The 21,910-nt window shown below is 48.0% G+C and overlaps 1 protein-coding gene across 1 annotated transcript in view; it reads right to left on the reverse strand.

Annotated features, from left to right (window-relative positions):
- LOC138283405 (lanosterol synthase-like) overlaps window positions 1-21,910 on the reverse strand; it is a 204,966-nt gene that overhangs the window by 40,688 nt on the left and 142,368 nt on the right. Inside the window, exon 17 of the mRNA XM_069221371.1 lies at window positions 9,138-9,203. Coding sequence (XP_069077472.1) covers window positions 9,138-9,203 — 66 coding nt within the window. The remainder of the gene's footprint in view (window positions 1-9,137; window positions 9,204-21,910) is intronic.

Genomic DNA, 21,910 nt, shown 5'->3' on the forward strand with positions numbered 1-21,910 from the left:
AGCCAACGAATGTTAAGCAATGGGAAGAGGGGAAGCACACAGTTGCAGGAGAGGCCTAAAAACCCAGCTGTAAAATAGGCACTCACCCAAGAAACTCCCACCACAAAGAAACACAAATTAACCTGCATGCAAACAACGACACTTATAAAATAAAAACCCATCCACAAAAAAACTACTAAGCACAATGTTCACACACAAAATAAATGCCAATTCAACAAAATAAACACCCATACAGAAAGTACACAGCTAATAGAAATAACACACACACAAGGTACATAACAATACAACAGAGTCTCTCACATGCAAAGTAGAAAAGCCTCAGTTATAGAAAGCATATGAATCTGCTGACTGACTAAATAAGCATCCACTCACAAAACATTCCCACTCCCAATTAGCATACATGTACATACATGACGACGTGGTAAGTACTCACTACTAAATATTAATTATTTGTCAACACACATACAACAGAGACCCACATAAACGATAATCTGACATAGCAATACATAAAATGGGCACTTGTGCACCAAAAAATTATATTCACCAGATAAACACAAAGAGTTGAATTGTATAAACATAAGTATGGCACGGTCACCTACAAAACAGAAAAAGCCACCTGAAAAGTGTATATCCATCCAAATGGAAAATGTAAACAGGTTTTACTTAAGGATCACACACTGGTGTGGATGAGGCCGCAGTTCCCCAAGCACCAAGGCAACTTAATCTTGATTCTATCTCATTCTCCCACCACTCTACACTTTCTGCCTCCGTCTCACTCTTGCAGGTTCTTTATCATCCCCACTTCACTTTTTTTAAAACTCCATTAATTGGCATTTATTTGCGTAGTGCAAACAGCATATCGGGAGTATCCAACGGAACATGATCAGCATCCGGTCAATTGACCCTACCATGAATCAAATTATTAACTCCCACCTTCAACAGTTTCACCCCCCAAACCCTGACAGGCAGCATTATTACAGGTTTATCATATGGCACCCAGATTTCTGTCCCTGTCACCATTGCCACCTCTCAGTACAATGGTGGCAGCTACTCCACTCAGGGACATCGTTCCCCCTGGCTACTCAGATACGTAGCCCGGCTACCTCACCCAGGCTAGCAACACCACTGAAATCCCAGGGGACCTCCCTCTGGAGAGCTTCAACCCTTAGTCACAGGCCTCTGCTTCCCGCCAAGGGTGCCAGATCCTTCCAAACGTATGGGGGCATCCCTTAGATCTATATACCTGTTCCATCGCCTGCATACACCAACCGAGGTTCAATACCCACTCCCACGGTGTTACCAGGACCAGGCTTCCCCATTGTTGGGCTAAATCTCTCACCACCACAGCCAAATTACAGAAGAGCAAGGCATACCTCTCCAATGTTTGCTCCCCCAGATACCCACCACCACTCTGCCACCCCTGTTAGACGCAACAGTACTCGTTCCCAATACTTCTGTATGAGTGGGCATTCCCATACTGTGTGAAGTAGAGTACCTCTCCCACCACACGCTCTCAGTCAGAGGCTGGAGTCACATCTCTCCAGTCTGTGTAGGCGTTCCCTCATAAAATACACTCTGTGTAGGAGCTTCAACTGGACCAGGAGAAACCTAGCTCTAATCACTATCTCCTGTGGACAGTGGCAGCCTCGCTTCAGGCATCATCATCCAATACTCCCAGGTCTTGTTCCCAGCAATCCCTGGGGATAAGAGTCAGCAGTGTGATATAAACTAATGAGATGGCATGTGAGTGTAGGGGGGTGAGAGAATTCTATATTCCAATGGGGATTGTCCGGTAGGTCGTACAGCATGGAACCGTAGCCTTTAAAAATCTGTTGCATCTGTAAGTATCTGAGATATTGACTACCCGACATTTTGTATTCGGTTTGTAATTCCTAAAAGGTAATCAGCCTGTCATCCTTCCAGACATCCTCTCTACCAAGATACTAGCACTTAGAGACTTAGGCCCTCATTATGACCTTGGCGGTCTTCTGACCGCCAGGGCCATGGTGGCTGTTTCACTGCCAACAGGCTGGCGGTGAAGACCGCCACATTATGAGTGTGGCAGGTTGGCCTCTGCCAACCCGCCATATCTCCGCTCAGACCACCAGGTTGGTCAGACTTGCTGGGCTGGAGATGAGCATCTCCGACCTGGCGGTCCACAGAAGACCACCGGCGGTATTAGGACCCACCTTTTCACCAGGATTTCTGCAGCGGTAGCACCGCCACAAAAACCTTGGTGGAAAGGCTACCGGTGACAGGGAAGTCACCCCTCATCCCCCCTCGAGGTACAGCGCCCCCCTCCCACCAGGTACAGCACCCCCTTCCCCAAATACATGCACACAGACACCCACACGCACCCGCATACACTCAGTCACCACCACTGACATACACACATTCACTCATATGCAACCATACCCACATTCACTTTGACCCTCATGCTCGCATTCACCAGAACACTCATACTCGTACTCGCATTAACCACAATACTCATACTCACATTCACCACAACACTCATACTCGCATTCACACACAACACTCATACTCGCATTCACCACAACACTCATACTCACATTCACCACAACACTCATACTCACATACATACATGCATACAAACTCACATACACACTTACATTCAAACCCCCATACACAACACCCCCCGCCCTATTACCCCCCTCCCCTGTCGGACAATCGACTTACCTGGTCAGGAGAGGAGGTCATCCGGCAGGGAACTGGAATGGGCGCTTCCACCGCTGGCAGCGCCGCGCCATCAGGACACTGCCAGGGCGTATTATAGGTTGTAATACAGCTGGTGGAGTCGTTTTGGTGGGGTGGGGCCGGTGGTGGAACTGCCCTGCGCCTCCGCCTGCCAGCATGACTACTGCTGGATTTCCGCCCAAAATGTGGCGCAAATCCAGCAGAGCTCGTAATATGGTGGGAGGAAGACTGCCAGCACTGGCGGTCTTCTGGCGCATGTGGTTTTGGCAGTCTTGCAAAAAGACCGCCAAAGTCATAATAAGGGCCTTAGTCATTTACCACGACCAAGTACGCTGCCCAGTAATACAGCCTGACATTCATAAGGCAATGCCCCCATGCCAAGCCTTCCTGGTCAACATTTTTAGGACTATTCAGCCCCTCCCATTCCAAAGCAGCATTCTTGTGATCTTGTCTACCTGCTTGAAGAACCTAGCTGGCACTGTGAAGGTGTATTCTGGATGATGTACAGGAACTTGGGGAGGTAAATCCTTTGTAAACAACACTGCCACGCTGAGCAGGGACAGTGGGAGGATGCATGAGTGACCTACGTTCTGCTTGCAGGTCTCTAGTATCCTCCTCAGATGAGCTCAGAAAACAACACTGTCTGTCAGATGTTACATAGATACCTAGATACTTGAAACTCTCCAGCTCTCGCTGGATTAGGAAGCCTCATATCAGAGGACTCCATTCCATTAGGGGCTATGGCACTGATTAACCCCAGTTGATGTGTACCCCAGTTTACTCCCCATAGATCTGCAATATCTTCAGTATGTGTCTCAGTGACTGGTCTGGCTCCACTAGAAACAATGAGATATCATCCTTGTAGAGGGATATCATGTACTCCCAACCTAAATCCTAACACAAGGTCTTGATCTGGGCTTCCTTCCTCATCGAGCTCACCAGTGGCTCCAGAGCCACCGTGAACAGTAACGAGGAAAATGGGCAGCCCTGCCTTGTACCTCTCCTGATCCTTACATCTCCAAACAACAATCCATTTACCCTCACTTGGTCAAGGGGTCCTAATAGAGCAATTTTACCCACCTCAGGAATGAACCAGAGATTCCCATCTTCTCTAAAACTGCCCCCAAGTAGGTCCATTCTAGAGAACCAAATGATTTTTCCGTGTCTAGTGACAATATTATCGTGGGCTCCTTAATCATCCTACTGTGCACCAAACAGCCAAATACCTGCCAGAGATTGTGACGTATCACCTCAGTTGGCATGAAGCCCCACTGGACTGCCTTCAACAGGGTTTCCAATATCCACAACAGTCGGTTAGCTAGCACCATCGCCAATATTTTTACCTCCACATTAAGCAGATATATTGGGTGATAGGACACACACTTTTTCCTCTGCTTCTCTTCCTTGTAAATTGGGAGAAGGTCCTCCGGCAGCTTCTCCTCCGGTTTGGCACACTTGTAGAGTTCTCCCATATGGGACACCACCTGAGTTCAAATCTACTTAAAGAACTCTCTTGGAAAGCTGTTATGCAATGGGCCTGACCCTTTTCAGGTGAGTGAGGGCCTCCGCAATCTCAGAGTCTGAAATCTCCACCTCTAGGGCATCGCGGTCCTCTTCAACGAGCATGGGTATTGGGAGGTCCCAGACAAAGGTCTACACACCTTCCCCATCGTCAGAAGCATAGGAGCAATACACTTCACTCAAGTGGGCTCCATCACCCGTGCAATGGCCTCCGCCTTCTCTACCAGAATCCTGTAATCATATTTTAGAACCCTATCGATCACTTTCCCTCATTTCGTTTTACGAGCCAGGCCAATAGCTTTCCAGCCTTGTCACCAAACTCGTATATTCACCCCTGTTTAGCCCGAAAATGGGTCCTAGCATCCGACCCATCCTGGTGTGCCAGCACCCTATACTCCTCCCAGATCTGCTCAATCTAAGCCACCAGCTCCGGCGTTGGACCAGCAATGAATGCAGCCCCCAACTCAAATAATTTGTTTTCTAGGGCCACATATTCTATCTCTCTTTTCTTGTCAACTATATCGGAAACCAGCTGGCCCCGTATATTCATCTTGTAGGCCTTCCTGAATACCACACAAGAGGACACTGTGCCCTTGTTTTCATCAAAATACCTAGTCGTCTCCATGAACAATAGTTTACCAGTGCCCCCAGTCCATGAACTCCCAGGGATCTAATCACCATCCTCCTCTCTGTGTCCTGCCGGGCCCCTGGCATATCATCATTGTTAGACCTGGCACCCTTGGCGTGGTCTCCCCTGTCTTTATGCCTCTGCTTCCCATGTTATGACTGTGTGCTGGACTTTGTTTTCGCTGTTTTTTGTACTCTGGCCACTTCAGCACTGCTGATCAGTGTTAATGTCCAAGTGCTCCCTTTGTAAATTGTATGTGTAATTGGCTTCTCCATGATGGGCATAGTTGCTTTATTAGTAAGTCCACTAGAGGTGCCCAGGACCTGTAAATCAAATGCTTCTATTGGGCCTGCAGCACTGATTGTGTCACCCACACGAGTAGCCCAGAAAACATGGCTCAGACCTGCCAATGCAGTGCCTGTGTGTACAGATTTAAACTACCAATTCCACCTGGCAAGTGTACCCACTTGCCAGGCTCAAACCTTCCTTTTTTATACTTGTAAGGCACCCATAAGGTCGGCCCTAGGTAGCCCCTGGGGCACGGTGCAGTGGATGTTAAAGGTAGGACATGTACTGATGTGTTTTACATGTCCTGACAGTGAAATACTGCCAAATTCAGTTTTCAGTGTTGTAAGACCTATCTCTCTCATAGGTTAACACGGAGACTGCCTTTAAATATCTTTTAAGTGCAGTTTCCCTTTGGGAGCAGATACAGATCTGGAGTTTGGGGTCTCTGAACTCACAATTTTAAAATACATCTTTTGGCAAAATTGGTTTTTAGATTGTCAGTTTTAAAAAGTGGGCATTTTGTTGCTTAAACCATTCTGTAACTCTCTCCGCTTGTGTATTCCCTGTCTGGGTCAGACTGACAGTTGGGCTACTTTTGAAAGTCTACTAGACAGTGATACAAAGGGAGCTGGGGTATAGCCTGCATATCCTGGTGGGTCACCTGGGCTACAGTGGAGGATAGAGCTGAGGCTTACACCTGCATGGGCTGTGCCTACCCTCACACAATGCAGTCTCCAACCCCCTATTCTGGGTCTTGGGCCAGGCCTGGGCAAGGCAGGATCTTGTGAACAACAGAGACTTTCCTTTGAAGTTTGCCTACTTCAAAGGCAGAAAAGGATATCAGTAGTGGACCCAAAACGCCAAATGCTTAGATTACTTCTGGGCTCAAGAGGAACCTCTGCCAAGCAGAAGAGCTGCAGAGCTGGAAGAGAAGTACTGCCCCTTTGCCTGTGAGTGTGTTTTGTTTGGTTGACCTGTGGTTGCTGCTTCTGCCTGAAAGAGGACAAAGACTGGACTTTGTGGTATATTCCTGCTTAAGAAGTGTCTCCAAGGGTTTGGACTGAGCTTGCCTCCTGTTTTGAAGTCTCAGGGCCATCAAAGACTTCCTCTGCCAGCACCTGGACTCTCTGCTGAGACTCTTACCATGCCAAGCGGTGCCCTATCCAATCTCTGGGCCCTTGAAAGGTGAAGCTGGTGAAACCAAAGTGAAAATCCACACACATGAGCAGTGCTGGGAAAAATTTGATGCAACACCTGCAAAGAGGCTGTAAAAACAACACACCCTCTGCATCACCGCTGAGAAATCTACGCACCACCTACATCACTGCTGGGAAATTGAAGCATCACTTGCATCACGGCTGGAAAAATGACGCGGCTCCTGAAATTGATGCAACCCCCACACAACGTGGTTCTCCATCACCCTGCAGCTGGATCTTGCATACATCGTCGCTGGGCATCAAAATCAATGAGAAATTGTCCGGATTTGAGGTGCCCGTCCGGAAATCGACGCATTGCTGTTTTGCAGAAGAGAAAAAACTACGCATCGCCTACCTGACAAGAAACGACGCATGGCCTCACTTGCGAGTAAGGAATCAACAAATCTCTGACTTTTTCCGACATACGCTCACCCGTGCTGCTTTATATTTGATGCAAACCAGGTAACAACATGGCATACATTGTTTTCTATGGAGTAAGACTCTTTTTAATTTCAAAATTCATAGCTTAACCTTGATTTGGATTTGGATTCTAGTAATTTTGATCTTGTTTGATTTAGATAAATACTGGCTATTTTTCTAAACTGGTGTGGTGTCTATTTTGCAGTGTTTTCACTGTATTACTGTGTGTTTTGGTACAAATACTTTACAGATTGCCTTTGAGATAAGCCTGACTGCTTTTGCCGAGATATCAAGGGGCTGAGAAGGGGCTATCTTAAGTGTGTATCTCCCCTGCCCTGACTAGAGTAAGGGTCCCTGCTTGGACAGAGTGCAAACTGACTGCCAACCAGAGACCCCATTTAAACTAATCTGGTGATAATCTAGTCTGGAAAGGGACCTCAGAGCATTGGCCGCATAGAAGAACTGTTTGTGATCTGGGTGCTGTTCCCGCCATAGGTCTACCAGACTCATAGAATCCAGAAACGTCACCAGGTGAGTGTCTACCCTCGGTGGTATCTGGGACTGCGTCACTCTCTCCACATCCCTCCCACTCACTGTCAAGTTAAGGTCCCCCCCTAGGACCGTGAGGGAATCCAGCGCTGCTACCAACCCGTCTCCCATATTTGTTAGGCCATCAGTTTGGAGGCCTGGCGGAAGATACCAGGAAACCACTGTAAGTGGTAGCGCATTCCAAGTTCCAGAGGCAGCAGCCCTGCACCGATCCAGAAAGGCCCACGTCTTCACCACCTGAAATGGGATCGACCTGCGAAACAGGATCTCTATCTCTTTGGAGCCCCTTGTGAATTCTGCATGGACCACTAACCTATAGAGCCCTCTATTTAGGAACCCACATCTATTCCCACTAGGTAGGTCTCCTGTAATGATACTACACCTGGGGCATGCCTAGATAAGTATTTTGCTACCACACCTCTCTTCATGCTACTTCCCAGACCATTAATGTTCCGTGAGGGGACCTACATCCCTGCCAGATTCCCTTCCTAGGATTCATGACCTACCAGCAGCTGCACCACAGACCTCAACATTTACACTTGGTGAATAAAACTTTGCCTCCATTGCTGATGTCAAACTATAAAACAATCCTGCTCCCCAACCAATCACCACCCCACAGTCTAACGTGGTGAGGTTAAAACTACCCACCCCTCAGTGCTAGAGGTGCCTGTCTCCCTCCCCCAGATAGTCGCTGAACGGTCCTGACTAAGGAATGCAGAACTGAGATTCAGGGCGGGCATCATACTGTACACTGTGCCCAACCAGTCGTCAGCATACAACTCTGTCGACGAGCCCTCTGCCTGTTCCAGGGCCACAACCAGGCTAATGTTGTTACAAGGACAGCAACCTTCAGGGTCATCCAATTTTGCCACCATGGTGCTTGTCCAAATGGGTATAAGCTATCCTCAATGTTGTGTGAGGGTGCTTTCAGCTACAACTAATCTCTCTGCCAATTTCTGATGGTTGATCCACAGCAACCCCATCTCCTGGGCGACTGTATCAATCTTAAGTTTGAGGGTGGACTTGGTATTCCTGATGGCCACCAAAATGGCCGCGGTCTGTGCCCCCAGACTCCGGTCAGTCTCATCTGAGGGCAATCTCCCATGCCATCCAATGGGAGCCTCAGATCCTCTTGGCATTCCTGTTTTGCCCCGCTTCTCCTTTTGTCACTGTTTTCCTATCAGTCCTTACAACCTATTTTCTCTCTTTCCCAGTCTTATTCTAATGATGAATAATAAATCCCGGATCCCAAAAATGTGTGTCAGTGTCTACTAACAACAAACACTGGCACAAATTAAGCACTGAAGTTAACCCCAAACTCATTTATCCTCATTTAAATCCGACTCAGAAGGATGAATGGCTGAGTTAATTGAATCAGGATTTCAACACCAATTCTCATGCTTATGTACAGGTTATTCACTAAGTTATTCTCAGGGCTCCTGCACAAGAAAACATACACTACAGATTCCACACATGAGCCTTTATGAAACAATACACTCACTTACCCTTCAGACTGAGATACTGGTAACATACAATCCCACCAACACAGAGAATCATTGTTATCATACAGACTATGTTATAATATATATGGGTCATTGGTAGAATACACACTCACTCATATTACAAACCCAGGCACTAGCAATACATACCCCAAACTATTAGTAAACTGTTCATCCACCAATAGTACATCCAGATGTTGGAAAATATAACCTAATAAAATAACATCTACAAAGGACACTTCTTATAGCTATTTAGAATACAAACACCCTCACCAATTAAATAACACACACCACTACACTCCAAGCCAAGAATTAACTCACCCCTCCCATGATCCATCTGGGCGCTGCACCCTGCGGCAGTACTCCAAGCCCTGGAGCAGCGTCTCCCTAGAGGGGACAGAAGATTAAAGTTCAGGTAGGGTTTTCACCAATTCAGTGTATAATAGAACCAGCTGTTGGGAGAGCCAATCCATTTACACACCAGATTAGGAAATCTGAGGGAAACTGGGGCATGGGGTGGGGGAGCGAGGTCAAGGGCTCAAGAACCACTGATGTAGGATAACCCAGAACACCTTGAAGCATAGTACTATGCTAAGTGGGTACACAAAATGTAGACCTGAAAAACATGCTACTATAGTATGTACGCTTCCCAAGAAATATATCATTGTAACAAATGATGCCAGTGCATCCTGTGGCATCTGTGACCATTAAAGGCATGTCTGCTGCTATTTGTGGCCAATCTGTTGCTTCCCAAGTCCTTGTGACTCCATTCCTTGGGTCTCTTTCATGAGCTGCGATAATAGAGTGTTTCAGTAGAACTCTGTAGAACTCGCCAGATGGGCACACTCTATAATCAGGTCTGAGATTCTCCAGTGGGACTCCACGAAGTCTCCATTCTGATCTGTTATTATCCATTGGACTTGGAAGGGCCTGATCAAACAAACACTTAAGTCACGTTCAGATTAGGAACTAGGGAAGCCAATGGCTTCATAGAGTTAATTCCCCCCTAAGTCTTGTGCTTGACCCCAAAACAAATTAATCTTGATTGAAGCAAACAGATCCAGAGAGATAGACATTTAGTGCTCTGGTACACCTAACACTCCAGAGTGTTATGTGGTCCACTGAAAGAAATTACAACAGTAGGGTCCTCATGTGTGTGCAGGACTACAGTAACTTTGGACTTTGTCCTAAATGGACACCAGTTAAAAGATCTCACTGTCACCACTTAGTCCACAGCTGCATCTTTGGATTCATACCTCAGGCTTCAATGAGGTGGGGTTGTTGCAGCTTGGGTAAAGGTTTTTAGGCATGGAGAATGTATGTGGGACACCTTTTATATTCTCTGATACTGATAACTCATCTGCTCCGGCTTCAGTCCTGTTAATTTTTCAGTTTGGTCACAGCACAGATTTGGGTCCAGAGATCCAAAACCTGTACCTCTCACACAAACCCGAATCTACTAAGAAAAAGCTCTAGCGATAACATTAGAGCCCAACAAAGTGTGAAATTCTGAGTCAACCAGAGTGCACCTGCAGAGGATAACATTGGCCTTATTTCCAATGTTACTGTAAAACTAGTGTGTAGAAAATGTTGATGTTGCATCTCTACTCCAAAGGTTTCAACACCTTCTTTTCTCTTTGCTTATCTTAATTTTATCTATTCTTTTTACATACCTAGTAAATTAGGATTATGTTACTTACCCTCTAAGCATTTGCATGCTCCCGCTTCTAGAGTTGGGCTCCAGCTGCAGCTCGTTTTTGTTCAAAGAAGTCTTTTTAGTCATGAGGTATCATTGACTCCTCCTCTATTTGTAAATGTGTATTGGCACCAACTCCGTTAGATTGTTTTCCGGACAACGGCTGAGAGTAAGGATGGACTAGTGAGTAAGATAATATAGTGACCATGTGTTTGGGTTGAAGATATCTGTAGCAAACTCTGGCTTCTGGTGAGGTGCGGAGGTGCATGTGCATCTACAGCACTACAAACGACAAATAGATGCTTACAGGGTACGTAACGTAATTTGTTTTTCGCATGTGTGGCTGCAGATACACATGTTCTACATCAACTGTAAAGTAGTATTCCCTTGAGCAGCGGCTAGTCAGTGGATGGTGCAGATGTCTAAAACAGAGTCACACAATAATGGTTTGTGAAGGTGTTTGGAGGTAACCATGTGGCAGCTTTACAGATACCAGCTATGGGTATGTTCCGAAGAAAGGCCATAGTTGTGCTCGGTTTGTGGGTGGAGTGAGGTCTGGTGTGCAGGTAGTGTTCTTTTGGCTTCAAGTTAGCAGGTTTAGATTTGACAATCCATCCGGCTATACCTGCCTTTGATATGGAATGATCTTTATGAGGCAACAAAAAGCTGTGGTGTTGGGTAGGATGACGCATGTAGGCCCTTCCATGAAGGCTTTATTGACATGGATCCTAAAGAGTGAGGAGTGTTCTTTGTTCTGTATATAGGCTACAATAGCAGCTAGGTGTAGCCAAATCGAGGTACAGGATAGACGTGACTTCTGCAAATGTAAGATGTAACAAATTATGTCTTAGATCATTGATGTAGGAAGGTTTAGGCGGTTCTAGGTACAGTAGCCAACAAACCTCTTCCACTTAGCGGCATAGCAAGTGTGCATGGGAGCCCTACGGGCTTCCTTTACTAGGTTCATACACTCTTGAGGTACATTAAGGTAACCAGACTCTAGGACCGTAGGAGCCAAATCACTAGGTTGAGATTCCTGGGGTCCTAATGTCTGATTCTGCCCTGGTTCTGTGTGAGAAGGTCCGGCCTGTTGGGGGGCTCCTTGTGTGAAGCAATGGACATCTCTAGAAGGGTTGAGAACCAGCGTTGTCTGGCCCACATGAGGAGCCACCAGGAAAGGAGTGAGGGATGTTTGCCGCAGTTTCTTCACCATGTACAGTAGGAGTGGGAGAGGTGGAAAAGTGTATGCAAAGATCCCTGACCTGTTCATCCACAAAGCATTGCCCATGGACAGGGGGGTGAAAACCTGGAGGTGAAGTTTAGGCATTTTGCGTTTTCACACGTGACCAAGAGGTCTTTTTCTGAGACCCCCCACTAAGGGAAGTAAGAAATTAGGAGTTGGGGGGTAGAGTTTCCACTTGTTGACTTGTCGCTGTGTCCTGCTGAACAGGTCTGCAAAGTTGTTGTCCATCCCCACTTGGTGGTGTATCGCCCAATGGCAAATTCGCTGTACCAGTGCTGACAGCTGCGGAGAGTGTGTGCCACCTTGCTTTTGCAGGTAAAACATGGAGGTCATGTTGTCTGTTAGCACTAGGACTAACTTGCCCTGAAAGCTTTGAGGGCCAGATGTATGCCGAAAAGCTCCAGATGGTTGATGTTGAAGACCCTGTTGATGATGTTGCCAAAGACCCTTGACTGTCATGTCATCTAGGTGTGCCTCTCACCCAGTAAGTGATATGTCTGCTGTGATGGTCACATGCAGAACTGGGTCTGCGAAAGGCTTTCCTCTGCTACAGGTAGGTTGTTGCTGTCCCATCACTGCGGAGAGCGATGGGTGCTGGCCCTCTTCAAAACTAGATCTTCCCAGTGACCTTCTGCTTATGATCATTGTGCTGAATAGCATATTTGAAGTGCAGGCATATCAAGACTTGTGTGAGGTATCATAGCTATACATGAGGCCATCATACCTAGGAGAACCATCACTGTTAGAACTGTGAGAGGACAGAGTGGCTGAAAAAGAGTCAGTAGCTGCTGAAATGCCACTACCCTTTGATTGCTAGGGTAGGCCTTGGTTGAGACTGTATGCAGAACAGACTTCAGAAAGGATTAGATTTGAAGAGGCTGAAGGTGGGACTTGGTGGCATTGACTGTAACTCCCAAGCTGTGGAGAAGAGAGATGGCAGCTTTGGTGTGGGCTAGGCACTCCCCTCTGCCTGCACTCTTGATCAGCCAGTCGTCAAAGTAGGGAGAAGAGGTGAGTCCCACCCTGTTTGAGGTGGATCGCTACCGCTGCAAGGCATCTGGTGAAAATCCTTGAGCCTGTGGTAACTCTGAAGGGCAACTCTTTGAACTGGTAGTGCTGGCCACTCACCATGAAGCACAGGTAGCGCAGATGAAGCAGATGGATGGGGATGTGAATGTACAAATCCTTCAGGTCTAGTCTGGGCATGAAGTCACCTTGCTGCAGCAGGCAGTAACATCTTGTAGGGAAACCGTTTAGAAATGTTCCAAGATGATGTATCTATTGAGTGGCCTGAGATCTAGGACTGGCCTAAGGGCACATCTTTTTTGTGAGTAGACACCCTGGCCCCAGGGTTGGAGGGTAGGTCACTGGCTCAATGGCCCCTTTGAGAAGGAGGGCCTGGACCTCCTCCTATAAAGGGCGAAGTGGTCTGGGCTGAGCAAGTGTGTGCAGGGTTGGATGTTTCCTGGGTCTGAGGTGATCACGAAGCAGTAGGCGGGGTCAATAATAGACAGAAACCACCAGTCTGCGTTGACGTCCTCACAGAGGGGAAGATATTGTTGGGTCTTCCTCTCAACAGGTGTGCTGTCACCAGGGAGGATGTGGGGCAAGTCAATAACTGGAGGAGAGGACGAGCCTCTGTTTCAGCCCTTGGAGGTATGGTCCCGGAAAGTGCCCAATGTGCATCCCCTACCTCCATGTTAGTGACAGATGTGCTGCTGTCGCTGGTATAACTGTTGGGTCAGAGGAGGTAGCTTTCAACCCGTTCCTTGCCTGCTGCCTCCCAAAGGAGCTCCTGGTTGGTGTTATCTGAAAAACACCCGGGGATTTAACAGAATCTGTGTCCTTCCTTATTTTTTTCAACATTTCGTCAAACTGTGGGGCAAAAAAGTTCTCTTCATCAAAGGGCAGGTTGATGAGATGTTGTTAGACCTCTGGCTTAATGCCAGAAGTACGCAGCCAAGAGTGGCAGCGTAGATAATCGAGGTGTTTACCCTTCTGTCAGCAACACTGACTGACACTAACGCACTCTGTAGGGTCGCATTAGCGAAGGCTCACCCTTCCTCCACAATCCCTACCCCCTCGTCCTGTACTGGGTGGAGAAGTGCTGGAGAAAGGCCTTCATTTCTTCCCATTGGGCCTTGTCGTATCTGGACAGGAGATCCACAGAATTGGCAATAGCCCAGTGTGTCGGGGAACCAACTGCCACCTTTTTGTCAACCACATCAATGCGCTTATGGTCCTTATCTGGGGGAGGGTCACGTCTGGCTTGGGCTGCTGCTCTCTTACAGGTGGTGGAAATCACCAGGGAGTGCTGGAAGGCATGGCCTATGATGTATAGGGGAATCAGATGGTGCAGGTTTAAACTGTTTTTCAATCATGGGTGTTACTACCCAAAATTTGATAGGCACCCTGAAAATTTCTGGGGCAAATATGACCATACTCTTAAGCATAGCGAGAAACTCAGAGCATTCAGTTCTTAATCAGTGTCCCTACCAGGAAATCTTCATCCTCATGCGTTAACATGCATGTTGATCTTTTAATAAGCAGCTGTACGCTGGATGACACCATGGTATGTGGTGGTATTGTCTGGTGGGGAAGCCCTAATAGCGACATGCTCAAAGTCAGGGTCTCTTGGGGACTCCACATTAAAGTCCTCCCAATTATCATCTGTAGGATGAAGATAAAGGGGCACTGGAAGTCTGCTGCTGGAGAGTAGGGACTAGGGCTACGTGAGTTGAAGCAGGATTCTTGTGACTTCTATGGAGAAGTACCAGGATGTGAGGGGAGGATGAGGAGGAGGAAGAGGTGGAGGAGGAGGAGGAGGCAGGGGTGGAGAAGGAGTCAGGGGTGAAGGAGTTGGTGGTGGAGGGGTAGATGGAGAAGGGAATGAAAGGCTGGCAGCCTTATCCTTTGCAATTTGGCAGAGACAGGATGAAGAGGAGGGTCCACAAGTGGAGTTCCCTCAAAGACAAGTGTCTGCTTTGTAGGCAAAGTCTTTCTGGATGTGACGGAGATATTGACAGTACTGGCGGGAAATTCATGTGTTACTGCTTGTTGGATGGGCCTAACGTTGGTTATGGATGGTCAAAGTTGGGGGCGTGGCCAAGATGGTGGCGAGTGCGGTCGCTTGAATCAGAGCTCCGCATGCGGCCTACAATTATCCTGTAATCCCTCTGTCCCCAGGCGTTAAAAACCCCCGGACCCGCATGCTCTATGTTTAATAATATCCCGAGACCCCGGAAACCCGACCTGGCCGATGCAGCGGCTCGCTCGGGGTCCGGACGGAGACGTGGACGCGGACCCAGCGCGGAGCCGAGCGGTCCGGCGGTCGCAGAAGCAGTACCCTGCGCGCAGGTACGGAGGAATGCCAACGCAGCGGGCGGGGACGGCGGAGAGCTGCGGATGCACCCTCGCAGGAGCTGACCATTGTGGGGGCGCATGTTACAGGCGCCCAACCTGACGGACAGCTTAAGACTCTGGACGGACAACTGGGCCTGATCACTGAGCACGCGCATAGTGGCGTGGCCTGATTGCGATCCAGTTACGGTTGAGGAAGGGGTCGCGGAACAGACGAAGACCGAACTTTTTGGGAACTGCTGCTCAATTACATCGAACGCCCGTGTGCTGAAGAGAGACCCGGCCGCTGGGGAGTGCGATTAGGCCGCTAGACCCGTGAGGAGGTACGGGGCCCGGCAAAAAAACGAGGAGCGCTAGCCATCTCTTACACGAACCAAACATCGGAGTTCAGAGGGGAACTCAAACTACGATGTGCCCTTTTGAAGGAGTGACTCGGGGGCCCAGAAATCAAGCACTATGTGAGTTGACCACCACACCCACCAACGAAATCGGATTCAGTGACATTTCCTAGCTTTATGTACAGCCCGGGAGCAATGCCGTTTTTTTTTTTTCTCTTTTCCTAACATAAAACGCACAGATGCGTGCGCTGCAGTGCGCAATCGCCAACTGCAAATATCCGGCACATATCTCTTGCAGGGAGCAATGCCGATTTTCTCCTAACATAAAAAGCACAGACACGCGCGCTGCGGCGCGCAATCGTCAACTGCACATATCCGGCGCATACTTCTTGCAGAACGCATCAAGCTCCCACGCATCCACCGATGGTCACACGACAAGTCTCGCCTAATCGTATATAAAGAACGTCGTAATCAAGGCATAACACGAATGTCGTAACCACATAAACTGGCCACCTCAACCACAACGTAATACGAAGTGAGCTCAGAACAAGCGCCACTATAGTGAAACCGAAGCCACCGAGGGGCCAATTAGAGACCAGACTCGGGGACCCGTCAATGATGGAGGGCTCAGATCCACTGCACAAAGTGACTGAAACGCTAGCTGCTCACTCGTTACAAATCAACAAGGTACTGCAGGCGATATTAGAAACTAAAACATCCCTGGAAGGAAAGATAGACGCGATGGCAGTGGAAGTCACCATACTACGCACTGAACACCGGAAGCTAGCGGACAGAGTAACCACCGTCGAATCAACTCCAGAAACATCTCAGCCAAATATCGAGGACATGAAAAACCGAATACAACAACAGGAATCTGAGATAATACAGCTCCAAAGACGTGTGGAGGAAGTGGAAGGCCGCTCACGCCGAAATAACATTAGATTCATGGGATTCCCGGAGCGAATCGAGCTCCCTAACGCAGAGTTATTTCTAGAGTGCTGGCTAAAAGATCACATACTGAAACAGGAGGCCTCCCCTTTCCTGGCGGTGGAGCGGGCACACCGGATTCCGGGCGGTCCTGCACGCCCAGGGCCCCCCCTACCCATTAATAGCCAGGCTGTTGAATTACCGTGACAGAGATCAAATCCTAAAGGGCTTTCGTGCGCTGGGACCCGTTGAAACTGAAAACGCAAAAGTCACGGCCTACCCGGACTATACAGCGGAGGTCCAGCGCAAACATGCCACTTTTACTAAAGCAAAAAAGGTACTACGCGACAAGAACTTTCCATACTCCCTCATGTACCCTGCTAGAATACGCGTAGTGGATGGCGACAAAACTCATGTCTTTCCGCCCCCAGAAGATGTTTGGACTTGGATCCACGCCAAGGGCTTAGCAGACCCCACAGATGAACACACAGAGCAAAAGGAATGGCTAACACAAAAAAAGCGTAAGAAAAGGAATTTGAAACCCAGAACCGGATCACGTCCTACTGAAAAACAAGCAGCGGACTGGCAAGCTCAAGCACTAAAGGACGTCAATAGGTTCTCGAACATTCGAATACAGCACAACCACGAATCTTGCACCACGGACTCGGACTCGATGGGGACCCCGCAAAGCCTACCCTAATCCCCACTGATCTTGGGACCGGCGGTCACGCCGCGCACCGCAGACGACCTCTAAAAAAGTAACACATAGATGCAGCGATCAACCTACTCCATAAGTCATAAACACTATGTGCCCGCGACCTGCGCGCTCTCCGGCCTATGTGTGCCTGAATGGGAGAAGACGACATCCGATTGGGCCGGTTCTCGCGGCCACCTCGGACCATATACTACAGCAGCCCCCCTAACCCAGATGGATTCCCGTATGGACACGAATCGGCTCGAAGCCACTCTTGCACCTGTTGTGCCTGGTTATCCACACTTTTCCACTTTTCCCCCTTTCTTCTATACTCCTCTCACTCCTAACTCCTCAAGGTATGCACTAGTCACGCTACACTCAAGGGTTGGTCAGATTCCGGGGGGGAGGGTGATGGGTGAGGGGTGAGGGGACGCAGCGAATCCTACCTAAAAACGTGCACCGCTTGCGCTATGTACACAAAATGCTTCAATGACATACAACATTGTAACCTGGAACATAAGGGGCCTGGCTAATCCTACTAAAAGACGCAGAGTATATACATATCTCAGACGCCACAAGGTGCATATAGCTATATTACAGGAGACCCATGCCACAACACAAGAATTAAAGGAAATTAATAAGAGCTGGCCGGGCACTGTCTATGGAACTAAAATATCCAAATATGCCAAGGGAGTACTGATTTGGATCGCTTCAGGGGTCCCTTATGCGGTCCAGGACACATATATAGACACAGATGGCAGATACGTCTGCCTCACTGGAGAGTTGAATGGTAGACAGCTAACCATAGCTGGTATATATGCCCCAAATTCGGGACAAGGGGAATTCCTGAGGGCCACGTCTGCACAGATCTCACAAGACCCGTCCATTCCAATTATCTGGGGAGGAGATTTTAACAGCGTACTGGACATCTCTATGGACAGATCGCACCCGCCAATGATAAGCGCCCCTAGTAGGCAGATATCTGAGATGCTAAGGTCCTGGATAACAGAACGGAGGCTACATGATGCATGGAGAAGACTTCATCCCATTGATAGAGAGTACTCCTTTTATTCACCAGTACACAACCTCCACACACGGATTGATTTACTATTATGCTCGGCCACGTTAACACACTCAATACACAGCGCCAACTATCTGGCCAAAACCCTATCAGATCACTGCCCCCTAATCGTCACACTGAGATGGGGCACTCAGCCATCACAAACACCTACTTGGCGCTTACAACCCACCTTGTTGTGCGACCCGCCATTCCGGGAAGAACTAGCTGACACCATAAAGTCATACTTCACAATTAATAGTCAAACAGCCACAACACGCGCAATCGAGTGGGACGGACACAAGGTGGTAGTTAGGGGCATGTGCATCGGGGCTGCAGGAGGTATTCGACGCACTCTACTCTCAGAGCTACATGACACTGAGGAGAAATTGCGTAAAGCGGAATGTGAAGCGGCCTTAAATAGTTCTGCTAACAATAACACGATCACACTCAAAAAGCAATGGGGGTGACATTGAACCCCATTTACGAAAATTCGACTATCGACACCACACGGCGCGACTACACGCCGAGGGCGATAGATCAAGCCGCATGCTGGCCTGGTTAGCAAAAGGGACTCAGCGGCATACGCCTATAAACGCCATCCGCCTAGATACTGGTGTGATAGTGAACACACAATCAGAAATAAATGACGCATTTAAGCATTATTATGCAAGGTTATATCAGGCAGAACCTCCTCCACTCGCACCACAATTAGAAGACTTTTTCAGGACCTCCCACGTAAATCATCTAACTACTGCACAAGCACTAGAGCTAGACAAACCCATCGAAAGTGACGAAATAAAGCAAGCATTACAACAGCTAGCCCACAATAAAGCTCCAGGGGGAGACGGACTACCGATCGAGTACTACCAGACTTTCCCATCGCAAACGCTCACTCCATATCTGACCATGTTACAGGAGGCATATGAAACAGGTCGTCTCTCAGATTCACAACGTGAAGCAACGATCGTAGTCCTTCATAAAAAGGGTCGCGACCCACTAGAGGAACGCTCTTACCGACCCTTATCACTTTTAAACACGGACTGTAAAATATTAGGTAAGGTACTGTCAAACCGACTTCTCCCAATAATCTCCTCCCTGGTACACCCAGACCAATCCGGACTCATAACGGGACGCAGCACCTCTATCAGCATCAGGAACCTATTGCACTTGATAGCTGAAACTCCTGATACAGACTACTCCCGAGTGGCGTTCTCACTAGATGTCGAAAAAGCTTTCGACACACTGGGTTGCCATACCTGATGGAAACTCTGCAGTTAATGGGATTTGGTAAAGCGCTCACACGCTGGATAACTATCCTATATTTAGACCCCATAGCAAGAGTCAAAACGGACACCATCACTTTGGAAAAATTCAAGATCGGTAGAGGCACACATCAGGGATGCCCCCTATCACCACTTTTGTTCGCACTTGCCATAGAACCCCTCGCGGCTAAATTGCGTAATGAAGCCACAAGATGGGGCATACCGGATGGCATGGAACACCGCATAGTCTCCTTATACGCAGACGATGCGTTAATATTCTTACGTAACCACTCCGAATCCCTACCAAACCTGCTACAATTATTGAATTCTTTTGGAGACATATCCGGCCTACGCGTGAACTGGGCTAAATCATGTCTATTCCCCAAGCGCCGACTACCCGACACGCAGACCCACATATACACCGAGCATAACTTACAATGGACTTATAGCACTTTTAAATATCTAGGAGTGCAAATATACCATGACGAATCTGACCTTAAGGAAGGCAACTTAGACCGGACGGTTAGATCAATAAAAGGACTGTTGCCCTTCTGGTGTGCACTACCACTATCACCTATGGGTAGAGTGGCACTAATCAAAATGATTATACTCCCTCAACTACTATATTTTTTTGCTGCCCTACCATTATGGCTCCCTAGCACTTTTTTCGCACAGCTGAACAAGCTGTTGATAGATTTGATATGGAGCACCGGACGTAGACGTGTGGCCTTGGCTAAGATCTGTCTACCACTGGACAGAGGCGGGATGGGAGTACCACAATTTGAACTTTACTACGCAGCTGTTCAGCTGCACTGGATCCTAATCTAGCTACAAGACCCTACTCATTCTGAAAGCCACACTGTGAGCACACATCTGGGTGCTTTAAACACAGTGGAATGGCTCATAGGGTGTGTCGCCCTCCCGCGGCACTGTAATATCCTGTTAAAAGTGGCTGAAAGGGTGTGGCGGCGCTACGTGAATAGGGGACCTGGAAAACCACCATACTCGCCCAAGACCCCATTACTCGCCATCCCAGGTGTGCATAAACTACATGGCCGTGTGTGTCTCACCGACTGGGCCACGAAAGGCCTCCGGTTAGTGGGAGAATTATTCGCAGAGGGCCAATTTATCCCCTATGAGGTACTCGCGACGACGTATACTCTGGGACAGGGCGGTTTTATTATGTACGGCACATTACAATCTTTAATACGCAACGCATGGGGACACGGTAGCAGGGAACCACAATCATCACCTATTCTGCACGAATTGCTCTTAGACACCGGCACACCAACACGAATCTCATGGGTTCACAACGCGCTGCGAGCCAACCCAGAAGAAGTACAATCACAAGCCAAGAGCAAATGGGAAAAAGCACTACACACACAACTCACAGCACCAACATGGTCCATGGCCCTCACATCCACGCGCGAGGTATCACGCAACGCACGTTTCAGATATACCCAGCTCAACTACCTACACCAGACATACCTGACTCCACACCGAATCCACCCTATGTACCCCCAAGCTAGTCCTGATTGTCCAAGATGTGGTAATACGGAAGATGACTTCTTACACATGACCTGGAACTGCCCACCACTACTCCGCGTATGGCAAGACATCACACAACAAACCGCAACATGGCTGGGAATGCCCCTGGCACCCACACCTGAGTCCTGCCTATTGAGTATCCGACATAGAAGTAGCAAAGATAAACAAAAACACAGATGCGCAGATCTAGCATTTGTTATCCTCAAACGACTTATCGCCACGCAGTGGAAGTCACCTAGCACCCCAGACTCCCGCCACTGGATAACTGACGTACAGCGTTGGGTCAATGCAGAAATACAGATATTGCATACATTACGAGACATAGGAGTGGTAATCAAGGGTGCCGACATATGGGACTCCTTCGCGGATCAACTACAGGGAAAAGATGAAACACGACCTCCCTAGCCTAATGGAATAATAATTACCCGAGACATCACAACCGGCATATTTTCCACGTGCAACTACTCAGATCTGAACCTTAACTTGAACACAGTTGATAAGTATATAAACACATACCCTAGATATACCGCTGCAAAGCTATATCCATAGAGGTACATTCCTCCTGTGACAAATACACCCTGCTCGAAATTAATACCTTACACCCTGTTCGCCTCTTATGCGCAACCCCCCACGGTAGCCTTACCCCCTACACCGGATAACCAAACATCAGACCCACGACCATTTATCAAGCAAATTATAATCTTCATACCCCTATCTATTCTTTTCTCCCACTCTGCTCCTATCTCTTATAAGTATCTCAGTTGTATACATTTTTGTTTATGTCATAAATGCAATAAACAGATTTAAAAAAAAAAAATGGATGGTCAAAGTTGATGCTGATTTTGGCATTTTCAGCTTCAAAGGAGTTGTTGGCTCTAATGTCTCAGCACTGAGGTGTGCCTTCTGACTCGAGGGCCGTATGGAAGTCAAAGCTTCAGGCTAGATTTTGGCTTGGTTCTGAAGTTT

The sequence above is a fragment of the Pleurodeles waltl genome, chromosome 3_1 (genome assembly GCF_031143425.1).
Source record: "Pleurodeles waltl isolate 20211129_DDA chromosome 3_1, aPleWal1.hap1.20221129, whole genome shotgun sequence".
NCBI classification, from domain to species: Eukaryota; Metazoa; Chordata; class Amphibia; order Caudata; family Salamandridae; genus Pleurodeles; species Pleurodeles waltl.